The sequence below is a fragment of the Perna viridis genome, chromosome 1 (genome assembly GCF_037379345.1).
Source record: "Perna viridis isolate PV_CMFRI_1.1 ecotype Kerala chromosome 1, ASM3737934v1, whole genome shotgun sequence".
In the NCBI taxonomy this organism is placed as follows: Eukaryota; Metazoa; Mollusca; class Bivalvia; order Mytilida; family Mytilidae; genus Perna; species Perna viridis.
Genome location: NC_142445.1, coordinates 39,904,850 through 39,923,863, shown reverse-complemented (window position 1 = coordinate 39,923,863; position 19,014 = coordinate 39,904,850). Strand labels below are relative to the sequence as shown.

The following is a 19,014-nucleotide window of genomic DNA, read 5'->3' as shown; positions in this document are numbered from 1 at the left end:
ATTAAATGTAGTATGATCTATTTGAAACATTATGTAATAAATATAAACTGTTATGATTATTGTTGAGAAATTGTGATAAGGGAGGTAACCAAATTAAATTTGATAAAAAAAGAGGAAAAAAAATCATTTGTCATATTTTCGCATGTGTTGCTCCTTCCTACTTAAGATAGCAAAGGCAAATTTTGAGGATTGACTAATACCATCTGTGGATAGGAAAGTCAGAATTGTGAAAAAAAACCAGATGTTATAAATTATTTACTGTTTTTCAAACCCTACCACCCTCAAGCTCTCAAGTCAAGGTTCAGCGTTCACCTTAAACCTTACTATAAAAAGTAATCCATTGTACATTAAGTGTGATTTACTTTTAGAGTAAAATTTTAAATCTGTACATTAATACTTTGTAAGTGATAGCATCAAAAGGTTAATGAAGTAAAACTAAAAAAATATGGTAAATGGTTCTTGTAATGGTTATCCAAAAACCCAGATTGTGACAGACAAATTGTCACGTAGACAACCTAGTCATACAGTCATGTTCACATGAGGATATCTATATACCACAAAGTTTTTTGTATTAGTGTGTAAAAACAAGAGTGACAGACAGAAGGATCACTGTACACCACAAACTTGTTGTGCAGCCATTGTTCCACAAAGCCTTCTTAATTTATGTGCTAGCATAATGTTTTACATACAGGTAAATTGTTAAACATATTTCATGTATGTGGTATTTCACAAAAGACCCTATAGCACGTACATAGTTCATGTATGTGTAAATTCTGTAATTTGTAAAATAATTGAAGCTCTTCTGTGTGGAGAGGATGTATTTGGTAGATGGTAGTAAACAACATCATGGTGACAAACTAAACACTTTTAGAGGCAGTACATCCCTGAAAGAAACAGAAACCACAACTTTCCATCTAAAGAGGTAGAAATTTGACAAGCAAAACTGAGCATATTTTTCCTATGCTAAATGGAAAATTTAGTAACCTGGTTACTGCCAAACACAAAAGAAAGATAAATGGCAAGATATTGTTGACAAGAAAGTGCCAATACACAGTTACATGTAAATGGTATCCATACTGTTTTACATATTTACTATCTGGAAAATGGAGTTACCTCTCATTCCCTGGAGTTGTTCAATTGAGATTTTATTCTTTTTAATAATATGCTGACTTTAGCAAAAATAAAAAAAAAATGTAACAGGGAAGTAATAAGCTAAGGCTGGAAAACCAAGAGCTTTTCCAAATAATCTTTCTAGGATAACTGTCATACAGGGGAGACAACTCTTCATATGGTAGGGTCTCACTAACCACTTCTAACATTTCCGTTACTTTACATGTTAAAAAAGTAATTTTCAAAGTTTCACTGTGATTTCCCAGGACAAATGACATGTTAAAGTTACACATCATTGTGAAGCTTAGAAAATAAGGCTTTCAAGATCATTATGCTAATGATACTGTGATTGCAGAAATTCTTCACAAAATTTACTTGAGTAAATAATACTGAAAATCCACATTTTTACATTTTCTGCTAACTGACAGCATGAAGGCAAATTACTCACACATGTAAACAATATTCATACACTTTTGTAGTAAATTACAAATATGATTTTCAGTGTCCTCGTTAGAGCAAAATGGAGAGGCGCTGCGCCTTGCCCCTAAAAGTTTTCAAAGTACACCTTCTTCGTTTTATTTTGACTACTTTTGATCAGAATACACACAAATAATGCACTTACGATGCAAAGATCTAGGTTCAGTGTGTTTTTGGTACTACATAGGGGGATGGCCATTAAAGCCAGAAGTGGTTAGTAAGACCTAAATATGTTGGGTATGCAAGAAGTATTAAAGATTAAGAAAATAAGAGTTAATTTCATTTATGCATTTATTGTTAAGAGATCATAGTTCATTTTCTCCAGTATTAGTTATAAGATGCTCAGTGAGTGTTTGACACTTAAATTAGCCACTGTTGGTCACAGGACAGCAAATTTAAAAACTATCGCATGCACATATTTATGTGAGATAAATAACAAAAGCATAATGTTATTTATAATTTTTAAGTTTAAATAAACTATTATGTTACTTGTATTCATTTTTTAAATGTGATTAATAAACATTACTTTTTGTTCCACTTGCTCATTATTTACATTTCCATAATTTCTGCATTTATACAAAAATCTTTAAAAAGTTCACTTCTAAGAGAGGTTTATTCTCTATACATACTTATATATTAATCCTGTAATAAAAAACAAATTACTTCATGGAACTTTTATACATGGAACTTTGCAATACTGTTCCTTCAATACAATCAAATAATTCACTAAAACCATACATTTTGTGTGTGGAGTTTAATTCAATTAATATCAGTTATATCAGGGTTTAACAGTGGTTGTTTTTCATCATCATCAACTGGTTGACTGTTTACAGTGTCCTGTTTAATTCTGGTATTCTCATCTTTTCCTGTTTTAGTTATCTTTTCAGTTTGATGAAATCTTCCTCTATTTAAAATTCCATCCTGAAAAACAATTTTTAAATCAATAGCATATTCTTCATAGTTACTTTTTGTCTAAAGAAATTAATATGCAGCCTGATTACTTAATATCATATCATTAGTATTTGATGGCATGACTGCAAGGTCATCTTCAAGTGAGCCTTCAGTTATTTGACAAAAATAATGAGTGTACTATAATTTACTATTTAGTTCAGGGTGAAAAATCCAAAGACAAACATTCCCATACCAGACAACATTTAAGGAGGTAGACCCAAGGTAAGGGACACAACTCTTACAAATCATTGGAACATTTGTATTCAGCATTTTACATCATTCTCATGTAAGCACCTAAGTAACATGGACTGATTTCATTCTGTTTCAAATGAAACCTTGATAGGCTTTGTTGAACTTGAATATGATACAAACATATCACTAATTCCAAGAGTTATTTCCCTTACCTTCGGTCTACCTTCATTAGTTAGCTTTAGCTTTCTTAAATAATTAGATTGGATGATGCACAATTTAAGAATAAATGCTAACCGAAATTAAGCTCAAGGTCAGATTTAAAACAAATTGTACCAACTAATAACTGTTCAAATTAGCGGAAGTGTTACCAGTACTTAGGTAAGGACAGGTGAGTAATGATGACTACTGGTACTCTTTACCATATTCACTAGCAAAGGGTTATGTCCTGTTCCTCTTCATTCACCTTTGGCAGATTGCGACAGAAGGGTAAAGGGAGATAACATGACCATAATCCTGGCGGAAATTTACTAAATTTCTACATTTTGGTATTTTCCAACAGAAAAAATTCAGACTGTGACTTTAAAATTTGTAATCACTACTTCTCCATGCTAAAACAGCTTATATGAGATAGAGTGATGATTAGCTGGCTGTGAGTCAGAATAATGTGTATTAGTTAGATAACCTGCCTATCTTGGAGCTGTCATTTCTGTAAGCTGGCACATAAAAAAATCTGGCTAAGCCTTTAGGACTAGTACAAAGCAAGCTCTGTTGGATTAATAAAATATTCTCGTCCTGAAATGCATGAAATATCTGCCATAAGATGTTAAACTTCAACCAATCAATCATTACTGGCATTTTAATTGTACAATGTATACAAGATTTCACTCACCCTTTGAGAATCACTGACGTTAACAAAAACTGCCCCAGCAAAGCATGCTAATGATGTTGCTAGAAAAAATATCATTACATTCTTCCATCGGTTTAATCTTTCTCCATTAGAAAGACTGAAAAAAAAAACAGCAAAATGGCTAAGGATATTCCAAAATATATACCTATACATATATTATATATCAACCATTACAGGTATATATAAGTATGTATTTCAAAACCTGTCTTTCCCATTTTCTTATAAATTAAAACTTTTAAAGAATTTTTTCCATATGAAATAAAGAAATTAAATGAAACCTGATTAAAATGAACCCCTTATGGACTTTAAAATTGGTTTACAAATGTAGTATAAAGAAATTTATGGTTTACCAAGGTTTGAAATTCAATAATTCGTTTCCGAACAATACTGATATAGCTTATTTTAGTCCATTCAGTTTATCATATGGCCGTCAAAAGAGAGGTGAGATATCAAAATAAAGATCACCTTTCTTCTTTCTTTTTTTCCCCAAAATTTGGAGAGCAAAATAAGAGTCTAAAAAAGTATCAATACAGCAGGTAATTAAGGAGATTTGATTCTAAAGAAGTGGGGCATGGCAAGTTTTGTGGGATCAGGATATTCATTTTTGAAACTTTGTGGGTCAGAAAATTTATTTTCAACCGCATTATGGCAAGATTATTTATTTCCATTTCACTGAATGAAGCATGTTGACTGGGGTCAGAAAATTTATTTACCTTCTAGGAGGTGCAGGCCCGAATATTTATTTTCAACCTTTTTCAGGGCCAGGATATTAATTTCCAAAAACTGTCAGCCCCACCCCCTCTTGAGAATCAAATGGTTGTCCTCTGACCAATATTTGTAGAAAGTTGACATACTGTAGCAAACAAAGCATCGATGATTTCAGTACGCACCTGTTGTTTTTTCCAAGGATTTCACCAACAATCAAATTAGCAAATCCTACACCCAACATTTGCATTGAGTTGTTAATGCCCATTGCAGTCCCTAACATAGACTGCTTAACTATGAGTGGTATAGCTGGCCATATTACTGCCTATAAATTGAAAATTAATGAAAACACTAGCATCACAATAGTTGAAAATTAATAAATACACGAGCAATACAATAGTTGAAAATTAATGAAAATGCTAGCATCAGACAGTTAAATATCTATTCTGTACAATATTCACCAGTATAAATGCAAAACCCCTATATGGTTGCATTATGTTTTATACAAGGTAGCATAAATTTGAGTATACATTGTACTTTTTTTGGTTTTAAATGCAATCAGTTTGTTTTTTCAAGGGCCAATCATTATGGTTAATTTTATACATCAGAAAATGTTAAGAAACTTTAAGAATTTCAAGTACATATACCATGATCTTTATGAGGACTGGTACATTAAAACTTACACCAGCCATTGAGTATGTTACTCCCAGCCATACTGTAGCTATCAATGGGTGGATATGAGTGAATGCCAGTACAACATAGGCTGGGATCACCATGATAGAACATATTAGTACCATTATCCCCCGCTTTCCAATTTTATCCTGAAAAGACAATTATAGAATAAGAATTGATTTCATAATTGAAATGGAAGATATCAAAGCTTTGGTAGCTACCTTCTGTGGGAAATATTTAGGATACTGATGATTTCTTGGTCAAGTTCTGAAAAATTGACAGTATTCTTTATATAAGGAACATTCTAATTTGTAAGATGAAATGTGATCATTGAGATATATCACGTGAAAACTGTTGATATCAGATTTCTTTCTCAGATTACTATCTATAGAGCTGAAAATGATTTAAACGATTTCATTAAAATTGAATTCAGGGGGAATAATTCTGCAAAACAAATTGTTGCACCATAATTTATTTTTTAGGTTTATATATTACAAATATGTGAAGAAAACATCATGCGTATGGACATAAATATAAATATATATTACATGAAACTGAAGTACCACTGTGTAGTACTCCAGATAAGAATCAAGCAAAATGTGATTCATTGTTGGAAGGCTTACATATTTTTATTTTAAATGTGGCTTTTCATATAATCTATGTTCTTACGAGATAAAAATTATACAGAATGTACTGTAGAATTCAAAATTAAGGGAGATAAATTTGTAAATGACACTAAATACTATAGAAACTGTTTGATTTTCAATGTGGATTACCTCCTAAGAGCAGACAGATTGCAATGAATAATTATACATTTCATTATATATACACCTATAAAGCAACTTAATAACAAAAATAAAAATATGTAACCTTTTTTGGGGTGTATCACATTTTGCAGAATTTGCATGATTCTTACAAAGACTAGTACTTAACATTGACTACACATTCAGATCTTGCACAGACAGAAAAACAATATGCTGATTGACATCATTTTAATTCATACATGTCCCTAATTTCAAACATTTTACTTACAATTACAACCCCCATAATTGGCACTAGGACAATTGACAGATCATAAACCACTCCAACAAAAATGGAGGATATTCTTGGACTGTATCCATACTTCTGATGAATGTACAGACTGAAAAAAAGACAGAGCATATAGATCATAGTCAATACTGAGTCTAATTTGTCAGTGAAAAGTGGTATCAAAGTGAAATATAACTGGTATGAGTACCAACATTTCATACTTTGAACTGCATGTAATAATCATTAATTCTAGTAAAAAGTGGGGATAAATAATTTTTTAAAGTTTGGAAAATTGTTGCTTTATTCTCAAACATTGGACTATCCATACTTTTTTTTGAAAAATTGTGTTTACATAAAAAACACAGATATAAACTCTGAAAAATTGGACATATATACCCACCACCCCTACAAATAAACAAACCTAATCTCATTATTTTAATTGAAAATTGATCTTCCACAAAATTCTGATTTACCTCCTGAAATTTCACTATGATCTACATTTATATTCACAATCTGCAAACCTAAACTTCCTAATGTGCCACTGCTTTTATAACTCAAAATAAGATAAATAGAAAGTGAATGAATTATGTTTCTTACTAAAAAACTCCAGTATCTGGTCAAATCTCACTCCAGATTTTACTGTGTGAAAATTAATCATGGAATATTTTACAAAGTCACTGTGACATCAAACACAACTAAAGCTAAAGCAAGTGAGGTCTTTTGCTTCCTGATGAATATGAAAAATGGAAGTAATATAGTGCAGAATGCAATATGGTTCTAATCCTATTTCTTAAATGTCTACCAAGATACATGTAGTAAAAAAAAATAACTACATGTATTTTTGAGAATCATAAAATTCACACTGAAATTTTTGCAAAAATCTTCCTATTGATCATATTTCCATAAATTTTCTATAATAGTAAATGCACAGTGCAGAAATACTTAAACAACCCTGACAATTTATTCATTGAAGAAATTGGGAGGGGTGATTGTGCTTGCTAAAATTAATTTTATGGAAGTGTTGAGGCAATATAATTAAAATCAACTGTTAAGATAGGCTATGCTGCCCTACACTCTATATGTCGGAGATTTTAATTAGATTTCATCAGTTGTTCAAAGTGCCTTGGGAGGGGTTTTGTCTCACCTAGCATCAGCCACAAAAGGCATTAAAGACACAAAATAGAGCATGAGAGTAAATACCAAACACCAGTAAGTTAGGGAGAAGTGTCTCAAGTCTGATAATTTCTAGAAAGGAAATAAGATATACAAAATGAAAAGCATGCAAAAACACTTCAAAATAGATTAATATAATTCTGTTGATCCAAGATCAATAGTAAGAGTGATAAAGTTTAATGCAATACAATTTTTTAATGCTCAATATACATTTACATGATTCATTTATCTAACTTTGACATCCTACCCAATGAAAATTAAAATATTAATACAAAGTCCTAAATTCAACATGTTCAAATTGTTATTAGTGGTAAAATTCATATCACATGGTTTTTTCTCAATACAAAAAAAACATTTTCATTTAAAAAATTCTAAGCAATTTGAGGTAATGAAAAAATTTTCCACTTGATTAAACTACATAGGGCATACTTCAATTATACCAGTTACTAGTATTCTAAACGCTTGAAAATTAACAGTGAAAACTGTTAGAAAAATGTACTATGTACATCAAATTGAAACCAGAAATTTAAACTATGTTGGATTACTTATGGAAAGAAAAAAAATGGCATCTTAAGGAATAAAAAATATCTGAACATCTTACAAAACTTTTGGACTCGATCTTAATGACTTCATGGTCCCCAATCTGCTTCACACCGTACAGATCCATTAAACTAATTACTATAGCTGACAGAAATGATATTCCACATAAAATACTTCCTGAAATATAAGCTTAACTTGTGAAACTTAAAGACTGAAGGACTATTTTACAAAAGATGGCAATCATTTGAAAATTAAACTTTAATATATTATCCAAATATGACATGCTTCCAATGATTTGAGAACACAGCCATAGTAAAACAGTGAAAAACAGATGACAAGCATTATAGGAATATGTGGTTTTATTTACAACATCAGAGACAAGTTCTTCCAAATACTACCAATGTCACACAATGGCTGCCATTTCATTCGACACCTAAGCTGTATCTCTTCATTTAAATGAAGAAACTAGTCCTATAAGAATATAATTACATATTTTAAATTGTTTTACCACAGGCTAGCCATTTATGTCATTACATTACATTTTGTATTTTACCCTATGCTATCACTTGAAAAGATAAAAGGAGACATTTTAAATAGCCAAAATGTGGTAAAACAAAGATGAAATGGAGTCTTAGCGAATTATTTTTAGATAAAGAACATGAGTACAAAGCATATTATATAACCTTCAACCTAATCAAAATTAGCTGTTCAGATTGGTAAACCCACACTACACTAGGCAGTGAGTTAATTTTAATTACTGTGAGAGTACTATTGTTCGTGGGGTACAATTTTCGTGGTTTTCATGGTTTGGTTAAACCAAGAAATTTGACTCCCAACGAAAAGGAAATTCCCATTGATGTGTATATTGAAAACCTCAAAACCAAGAATTCAAGAATCCTTAAATTTGTTTCTTCCCTAATCCACGAAAATTGATATCCACGAGTTAAAGTACTTTCACAGTAGTTTGTGCAACCCTCAAATCTAACAATATTGAGAAGATTCATTATCTTACATTAAGCCTTAACACTCACCATTCCATAAAGATAAGATTAGTCCATACTGACTGGCAAAACTCTCAGTGAGGAAGAAGTTAAGTACACTGCCTACACTAGACATGGCAGTCCTACAGGCAAAGGCAAAAGCCAGTTCTTTATTTTTGAACCAGTATGCTGTGACTGTACCCTGTACAACTTGCAAAAAAACTTGACTTAATACATATATGCAAATTTAGATAAGGACAATAAAATTCTATTATTTTGTAACACTCTTACAACCAACATTTTTGTCATAAGTAATTTCTAATTTTTTTGGTCTATTTAAACTTTATTATGGACTCTATACCTTTCAAGTCACTCCCAAGAAGGATTGCCTAGTTTTATGGTGGGGAATTTACAAAACTGTATAAAAAGAAAAAAAAATATTACAACACTGAAGGAGTTAATGGGTGATAGAGCAGAAAGGCTATCAAACAGAACAAACTATTATGATGAAACTGTTAATTTCAAATTCCAATTAAGGGATCCTGAGATAATCCGATGAAAAATACAAAACAGATCTACACCAGCGTACATGGACAACAATTAAATCACCCGAGACCTAAAGGTAAGGACATAATAAATATAATCTACACTTTATAAACCTTAGTTGATTCAAGTTCAATGCTTAAATGGTTGTTTTAGCATTTATGAAATGTTATTGTCCAGGTTACAACCATAGGATATAAACCTTGTCCTATTAGGCAAGTTGATGAAAATTCTACTTGGCCAAATTGAAATCTAGGTTGTCCTTTAGTAAATGCATGTTAAAAAATGAAAATAATTTAATTGTCTTCCGGGCAAATATAATATAACTTTTCCTTGTACTATTGGTAGTTTTACTTGTCCTGGGCAATAGGACAACCTTTAATGTCATTCCCCCTTGTCTCAAGATTTTTAAGACATAATTTTGTGTTTGAATCAGGCAAAATTGGAAAGACCAGAAACTTGTATGTCAAAACCCTGCTGAACAGACAAATTAATTTCTCTCAAGGACAGTTTCCCTATTTGAAAGCACCATTATTTGATAATTTTTCAATAGAATGTTAGGAAAATGAGGTTTTTTTTTACTGAGTTATTTGCCCTTGACTTGTTCAATATTCAGTGCATTTCAATGAAATTATAACTCAATTTACCAAACTGATAGTGAAAATCTTGTCTTTTTTCCTTGATTCTGATGGTTCAAATAGTAAAATTAAACTTTCCAACTGGTGGGTTTTTCATACCACGTTTCACCCACTGCCTGATTCTTACAGAAACTGACACTTGAAATTGTAAAGATACATATATAAGCCAAAAATCCAGAGATTTTTTGCAACTCTCCACAAAAGGAATTTACTTAATTTTTTATGACCACACACTTTCTACCTGTAAATAGTTAAATCATTCATATCATTTACTTCAAAGTTTGAATACAAAATTTACTTTATACCATGTAATGATCCTCCTCCTGAGCCAAAAATCAACCTTCCTGCCAACATCAGTGGGAACATAGCATCAGTGTCCTTCAACATGGCACCAACTGCAAACAATGATGTCCCAAGGAAACATAAAAATGAAAACAACAATGCACCCACTGCAAAGACAAAGAAGTATCATGAGGATCATTTCATCAATTAAAAGTTTTTTTTTCATATTTATTATTGTTTACAAGATGTTGTCTGAAAACTGCAAAAAAAAAAAAGACTTTTTCACCTTTCAAGAGCAATAATTCTAACAAATTTGACCCAATGGAAAATGTTGTAGGCATAATAATATGAATCATTTCATTCATTGAAAGTTTTTTCTATCTATTTACTACATTTTAAGGGTATTAACTCTAACAAGGAGTCATCTGACAATTTTGACACAATAGAGACCTTTGTGGGCCATATATTACTGATTATTTCATCAATTCAAAGTTTTTTTTTGTATCGATTGTGGTTTGGAGATATTGGCTGAAAACTGCAAAAACATCATTTTGGACTTTCAAGGCCAATAACTCTAACAAGGTGTAGCCTGAGTTTGACCAAATGCAGACAAATCTAGAGCTCTTCAAACTGAAGAAGCAAGGACACTTTTATTTTTTATCATCTCTTACAGTTTTTTTGAGATAAGAACAAACAATCTCATCAAAAATGAAATTCACCCTGAATGTTGGTAAATGTAAATCATTCCGCAGCAATGAGAAGTTGCCAACTTGGCACTCCATGGGTCCTGGCTGTGAAATTCTATGCTTATTTTTAACTAAAAAAATTATGTTATTGTTTCTATTGAAAGAAAAAAAATGTATCATAGATTACCTCTTCATTTATATTCAATTATTTTTTAGGAATAAATTGTTTTTTGCTTTTGTTTTTTTCACATATTTTACACTATTCACTGAATTTAAGCATGTCTAATAAATTTAACTGGCCACATTATAACATTTTTAGAATAACAAGTCTTCTTTTCAATATAAAAAAATCAAAGGCATAAAATGGCAAAATGATCTGATACTACAAAAATTCCTGACACAATACAAACCTCTTTTACCATATTTATCTATGAAGATTCCAGAAAAAATTGTTACCACAGCATTTCTAAAAAAAAAACAAAGAAAAAAAAATTAAATATTGAGATGAATTGAAACCACCCAGGATTGTGGGTTTCTATTCTTTATATAAATACAATTAAGAAATGGCTGTACCATTTTTTTCCTGTGTATGAAGAAATAATAATATCAATCACATGGTGCACACTATAAACCACTGGTCCTTTTCACAAAAAATCATAAGTGTAAAATTAGTCGTAAGTTATGACGTCATAGTAAATCAAAGTATTGTGACGTCATAACTTACGACTAATTTTACACTTACGATTTTTTTGTGAAAAGGACCACTGCTTTTGTTTTAGTGTGTACCACAGACATTTGGGTTGTTTATAGGCTTAGATAAAAAAAACTACAGTTATTTCTTATTATTTAATTTGAGTATCAAAATTTAACAAGTAAATCAGTTAAAAACTAGGTTTATGTCTTATTGGAAAAGGTAGATCTTACTTGGTATGAGTTAGGTCCCCGAGATGACCCATGTTATTGACTTATGTAAACAAGAGAACCTAGCTCTAAATTCAGATATTGTTGTCTTTTCTTCTATTATATGGTACAATGTATCATGTATCTCTTTAAACAAAGAATTAGAGCAGTTTTTTTGTTGAGAGATACAAAGCTGATGGTAAACAAAACTAAAATGCAACAAAAAAAGTTTTGAAAATAACCCTTCGACTTATTGAAAGCAATTACGAAGCAAAAAAAGGATACCATACTTACGTCCAAGCATATATAGCATAGAGAATATTAAACTGTCTGGATGACAAACCAAGACAGTCCTCACATTGTACACAGGTTTCATTGTAAAGTGTTGTGTTATCTGTGCAATTAGATATCTATAAATAGAAAAAAATATATACAAAAATATCAATCATATATATTACAAATTTCGATATGATGTACACAAGTTTCAAGGAGTAACCACTTATCAGCAGCATTAGAATCAAATGTATAGGAAGACCTAAAGAAAAAAGTTAACTGATGTCCAGAAGTTTTTGGGGGATGTTTTTTTTTCCATAACTTTAATGTTTGAAAGTGAAATTCATCATTTTTTCTTTAAAACACATACAAACTGAAGAAACTTTTTTTAAAAGGAGGGCACATTTGCATTTTCATAAATTTCAACCTGTATACCAGTATGGGTCTCTGAGTGCCATAATTTTTTCTCTTTTATTTGATTCTGTTGTATATTAACCTTATTTTCAAATATTTGTCTGGTTTTGCACATATTTTTGAAGAATCATATTTGAAAGTTATGTACCAAGTTGCTTGATAGTAAGACCCTGTTTGTCTTCATAAAAAAAAAACCAGAAATTGACACAAACCTGAATTTGTGGTGCTGTGAAAAAACAGATAAACATAATAATTTACAAAAATAACATAACAAAAAAAAAACTAGTAACTGAAAAATAGCTATGCCCAAGTCTTGTTGTTAGATCTTTATGATAACAGTTGCTGAAATTAATTTACACTTACCCCTTCTAATCTGTGTTGCAAGACTCCAGGTAGATCAAAACTAAAGAACATTCCAAAAGTCAAGAGGCAAGCAAATGGCAAAAGGGTAAAACGAAATGAACCTGTAATATAAATAATAATGTAATAAAAAAATCAATGGTTTGTTTTCTTTTCATCTGTTTTATTTCATTCTATTGTATGTTAACCTTACTTTCAAAGATTTATGCCTGGTTTGGAACATTTGTTGGAAGAACCATATTTAAAAGTTACGTACCAAGTTGCTTGACAGTAAGATCCTGTTTGTCTCCATTAAAAAAAACAAAACAACAGAATTTGACATAAACCTGAACTTGTGGTGCTGTGAAAGAACAGATAGACATAACAATTTATGAAAATAACTAAACAAAAAAAAAAAACCCAAAAAACCTGTTGCAACTATCAACATGCTAGAATATAAGGAGATATTGCTTAATCATTTACATGTACAGCAAATGTGTTATTTTGTGTTCCGAACTGATATAACCAGTAAGGTTGGATTTTTAGGACTCCTATAATTTCATTTTCTAATTATTCATTCTGAATTTTCACTCAAACCATTTTAAATACATGTACATAGTCCTAACCTTCTTATCCCTTATAGCAAATGTTCAAAGTCCAGTTGAAGGAAATGAATTATTTAGTTCCCTTCACAATATGTGAAATAAAAAATGTGCTGTAGCAAAAATGGAGCTTTTGGATGAGGTATTCAATATATTACACAAAATACACATGAAAAACAGAATTTTAGAGAGGAATCACTGCAAAAGATTGATGAATATTAAGATAAATTGAAGATAAAATGAAACCATAATCAAATGAATATTAAAAAGGTGCAAATTTGCTTTAATAACCCCATTCTAAATCTATAAAATAAAACAACAATATAAATAAATCATTGTATGGGAATCACTGTGATTCTTTTCTACAGAATGAAGACTGATATATTCAACATTGAAGGACAAGTGTAACTAAATAGTTAAAAACCCATGGGTGGTCACTCTCTTATCTACTGGTTCTAAAGGGGTAACGGCACTACATATAAATCAATTTTGAATAATACATATGTGAAGAGAAAAAAAATGGTCTAATACTTACAATCTGTTGCTTTCATTCTGGTTAAATCTAAAAGAAAAGGGCATCAATGGATTAGCCAAACAAACCCTTGCATGGTCATAACTTGAAACTGGCCAAGGAGTACAGTCATACTGGCATAAGGGAAAATCTCTTAGAAGCTAATTGATTGGTCAATCATTGGAACAACTTAAGGCAGACAACAGTGGAAGTACATCCAAGGAGAGAATGAGTGCTGACCCACATTAGATCAACAAACAAACAAAGTAATAGCAAGCACCTTGAAGCGGTGTGAGCTCCATGTTTATTACATGTACTATCTTAATTACCCTTTAGGTTCCCCAATAGATACTAATGAAAAGAAGTCATGTACCCCAAATAATGAAACGTGACTGTCTTTACGTAGAAAATTCACAGTTTCCTTAAATCAAATAAAAATGTATGGGTTAAGATTACATTTCAATAAAAACAACTTCATTTTTCCTGATAGTTTCGAGTCTTTCCAATATTTTTTACTCATTAAAAGAAGTGAATATGGTGTGTTATTAAAAAGTTCAGGAAAAATGTGGACGTACATATGTGTATCTCTGCTGTGCCACTATTGCTGTTGTCAAGAACCTAACCCTCCTCGAAAGAAATATACCTCTGATTAAAGAATAGCTTTTCTAAGATAGAAAAGGCATACATTTTCTTTTTTAAAATTTGCAGCTGTCAATTGCATCACATGATATATATGTAAAATATTCCCAGCATCTGTAGTGAACTAATATTTCTGGTATCTGCACAAATTAACATGACCCGCTAAAACGCTGAAAAGGATGTTGCCCTTAAGGTTTAAAAATTGAAAATTATGGTGGAGTGCTACAAAATCATCAGCCAATTTGAAAACATGAGGAAAACGGGGGATTGGGCTGGGATTTTGGAAAACAAAAAAAATTCCCCCATTATTCAACAAGACAGATTTTCAAATGAAAGTATTGATTTTGCTTGCTGCTGAAATATAAATATAAATATTGCACTTTCGAAACAAAATTCTCAGCCAAACCCCCACCCTTTTGTACTCTCCTTTACTACTTATACAGAACACCCAAAGAGTATAGATTCCCAAACTCCCATTTTGGAGTCACTTTTTGGATTTATTCAAGGAAATTTCCAAAAATGCCATAAAAATCCTGGAGTGATCTTGGCATACTTCCTCAAAAAGGCAATAAAATACTCCCAGCTGGGAGTTTTTTATTGCCCTTTTTATCCATTGAAGTACCCCCTACACTCTGTCTTACCTGTCAGGTGAACATGATTACAATTTGCAAGGTAATAAAATACTTAGAGAGACACCGAAATACTCCCAAAAGGGCAATAAAATACTCCCAAATGGGAAAATCCTTTGAGGATTTTAGGAGTAGAAGAAAAGTAAGAAAATCCTCCCTCTGTGAGTGTACTGTATGAGTCTGGCATGGATGGTACATTTATGGTAAAGCTCACAGTGCTCGTTGATACAGGCAATGCCTACTCCATATTAAGTAAATTAACAAAGTAACAAGTTTACACTGTTCCCACTATATAGCACTGTACTGTGGTGTTCCTAGAACAAGAACATGGAATAATGCACATTTTCAATATTTTCGGTTTGAACTAGGATCCAAGAGTCAACATTTACCCAGTTTTTCTTAGGACAATATTTTCAAAAGAAGTTAATTTAGATTTTTTTTCAATACAGTGATACAATGGGAACAATTTTTAAGACATAAATGTTCTCACTTTTATGCACACAATTACTGAGTGTTAAAGATACTGCATCAGAAAAATAAATTTAATGCAATTTATAAAACAAATTTTTTATTACATAGTTATAAATATTTTCCTATTCAAATCAATAGAAAACAAAGCATGCAATATATCCCAGTATTTGCATGCAAACTTTCATTCGTATCCAGAAAAATTCGGAGACGTTCCGAATACGTTTTTAAATTTATTGCACTGTTGTCGTCTGCTAAAAAAATGGCTGAACAGGATATTGACAGGTAGTTACAAAATGCAGAATTTGAAGAAATACCACAAGAGGAGGCAAATAATGCTGTATTAAATGTTGACAGACAAGGAGTAAAAGACTTTATAGACAAGCAGAAAAAGAAATCTACTGTAAATTGTACAAAACGTGACTTAAAACTGCTGTACAAGTATCTTGTTCAGAAAAATGAACTCCGGAGCATTGAAACTATGCCAGCAAGTGAACTTGACGCATATTTATCAGAATTTTGTGTGAAACTGACAAAAGATAATGGACAAGAATATGAACCTGGCACGTTTGACTCAATCCGTACAAGCATTGATGACATTTACGTGAGCATGACTACCCATATACTCTTCAAAACAAAGAGTTTCAGTTCTCCACAAGAGCCTTACAATCTAAGAAAGTAGAGCTGAAGAATTTAGGAAAAGGACAAAAACCTAACGCTTCGATAGCCGTGAGATTTCATAAATTCATATTGCACTAGTTCATATATTTATTATGCATCATATTTGGACTAGTGCATTAAAATACATACAACGTTGTAAAATGCATTATATCCAACAAATTAGTATAATGTTAACTGAAATATTTATTACTATATAAGGGTTATTGGCATTGCATGAATACTGGTGAATATTGTCCCGAGCAGAATATTATATTGCACGAGCTTGCTAAGTTCAGACAAAACAAAAATCTACTTTCCAGAGCCCTGCTTTTTTTTTCTAGAAAGCAATTACCTATTGTGATACATTGAGCTCTGAGTATAACCCTCCCTCAAAAAAGTGAGAGGGAGCTTTTTTAATGGTATTTTCAATATTCCTTAAGTTTCAAAGGACATCAAGAAAAGAAAATGTAAATAATGATACTGCTTACCATTTCACAATTTTTATGAGAAGATACATATTAAAAACCTTCAGTTATTTAAACGATTTAAACTATCTAAGAAATTATCATGTACTTGTTTTTTTCCCTTTCGGCACATGCTAATTTTTGACCTTACAAAATAATGATACCATCTCGTACCATCATTCAGTCGGAACCTACACGATTTTCGGTAAACCAAATTTATTATGTGTACATTTTAAAATCAATAACTTTTGGTCGTTGGTCATTTATTAAAATACACTTAAGGTTCCGCTAAAGGAAAACAAACCAAAAACTGAAAGTTCATTATTTTATTAGTGTATGACATAATAACAGCATATCATATACCAAGATGTTCCTCTCATTTAGCACAAGCTTTCTAAGCCATTTAAAATCATTTTTCCATTACTGTAATCCTTGAATCTTGAATATAAAGGTGCCAGACTGCCATTAAATACAATCTTTTGTAAGTCCATATTTACCTATAAAAAGTAAACAAAAATATTTAACAAACATGTATCTAGTGCAAGTTACCCTTTTTAACCGATTCTAAATCTTAAATTACTTAATTGTAATAAGTAAATTACTCAAAACGAATTTAAATGGAAACCATTTATATTGGGACTACTTTCAATTCTATTTATAGCTACTTTCACTTTCTCTTTAGTGAAAAAAATATGGAAGGCCATTTGGATCTAATTCAATGTGTTAGGAATATATGATAGAAATTAAATAAACCAATTAAAGCAACTACTACAATGTTTAAAAAAAAACGATAGAGCTTTGCAAGTTAAAAAACGTTTGCTGAAATGATTATGTACATGTACATGTGTATATATGTAAAAAATATACACATTACCTTAAACAAATTTCGTTTTGCAACCCTTAAAATAAGGACAATGTTGTTGATTTGATTTACAGACTTTTCAGGGTAAATAAGGAATTGGGATTTCAGGTTATTATTGTAAGATTTTTCATTCAATATGCCATTTTGGGGGTAGAATAAAGGGGTTAAGTTCAAAATTTTGAAACAAACTGCTAAAATTTACGCAATTGGCCCCTGAGAGATGATTGAATCAAACAACCATGGTGAGCATGGTAACATTTACCCCATGAGCACACATTTTCACTCTTTAGAAAAATTCAATTCCAATACCCAAAATAAAATTAACCCTCCTTTTATGCTCAACTGTAGAATCAATTCTATTAAAGTTGTATTGCTGCCAGCTACTTAACAAATTTGAAGGTAAACTCGAATAAAATGCTTTTCAGGGTGCAGTTTGATATGACTGCAAAGATTGATCCCTGAACATTTGGAAAACACCCTGAAAACAGTATGGACACACCATTTAAACTTGACACAGCTACGAAATTTGATTACGATTAGATATTTGACACAGGATAAAAATTTGACCAGAACCAATTTGGTCACTTTTTTTGCCATTCTTCCAAAATGATTCTAGTAAAAACCTGTAAAAATCAATCCCAAACTTCCTGTGGAAAAATGGCATCTTGTGGTACAATTTAAAGTGATCCATTTCTTTTCACTAAAGTTATTGTCCAGAAATAATAAAAAAAAACCCTTTTTTTTCATGGCCCATTAGTGACCCCTTATTCTTCAAGTCACAACCACAAAAATCAATCCCAGTCTTTTGTTCGTGGTATGGCACCTTTTAGTAAAATTTATGTGAGATCCGTTCACTTTTATTCAAGTTACTATTAAGACATAAGGAAAATGCTTGTTTCAAACTACAAGATTAAAGTCTAAATCCCAAAAATCAATCCCACTCTTCCGTTGGTGGTACATTGTACATGTATATCACCTTGAAATACAATTTCAAAGAGATTCATTCCCTAATAGTCAAGATATTGTTTGGACATCAAGAAAATGCATGTTTTTGGCCCCTAATTTCTGAAAAGTTCAAATCTTTACCCCCCAAATCAATCGAAGAATTTTTTTATTTTTTATTTTATAGAATATTAAGGAACAATATCATAGACATTCCTATGCTTGTACTGGAGTTATGAAGTTGGATTCCATCAAATGCTTTTTTATGCCCCTTTTAGGCCTCTTATTCTAAAACGGTTGGGCTATAAACCCAATAGTCGAGATATTGTTTGGACATCAAGAAAATGCATGATATATCTTTTTTTCTACTGAATGACTATTATCGATATTTGATCTTAACTCAAAATAAAAACAAATGAATGCTCC

General features: G+C 31.2%; 1 protein-coding gene across 2 annotated transcripts; it reads right to left on the bottom strand.

Moving 5' to 3' along the window:
* Positions 1-1,860: 1,860 nt before the first annotated feature.
* LOC148628728 (lysosomal dipeptide transporter MFSD1-like) lies at positions 1,861-16,958 on the bottom strand. 2 transcript variants are annotated; one of them, XM_088593298.1, is made up of 14 exons: positions 16,809-16,958; positions 13,949-13,975; positions 12,836-12,936; positions 12,080-12,195; positions 11,296-11,351; positions 10,223-10,366; positions 8,788-8,946; positions 7,818-7,933; positions 7,188-7,288; positions 6,047-6,155; positions 5,026-5,163; positions 4,528-4,667; positions 3,620-3,734; positions 1,861-2,508 (listed from the first exon to the last, which is right to left on the bottom strand). In XM_088593298.1, the coding sequence occupies exons 2-14, from the start codon at positions 13,962-13,964 to the stop codon at positions 2,347-2,349; spliced, it is 1,473 nt and encodes a 490-aa protein (XP_088449424.1). In that variant the 5' UTR covers positions 13,965-13,975; positions 16,809-16,958; the 3' UTR covers positions 1,861-2,346. The 2 variants fall into 2 exon arrangements, with proteins under 2 accessions (XP_088449424.1, XP_088449433.1); XM_088593307.1 differs by having other exon boundaries at positions 10,223-10,312.
* Positions 16,959-19,014: the final 2,056 nt, after the last annotated feature.

Coding starts and splice junctions, on each gene's coding strand:
- LOC148628728 (XM_088593298.1), bottom strand. Junction 6,156..7,187: donor CCTTTTGTGGCTGATGCTAG/GTGAGACAAAAC, acceptor TCTTTTTTTCAG/TCTGTACATTCATCAGAAGT. Junction 3,735..4,527: donor ATCCTTGGAAAAAACAACAG/GTGCGTACTGAA, acceptor TTTTTTTTTCAG/TCTTTCTAATGGAGAAAGAT.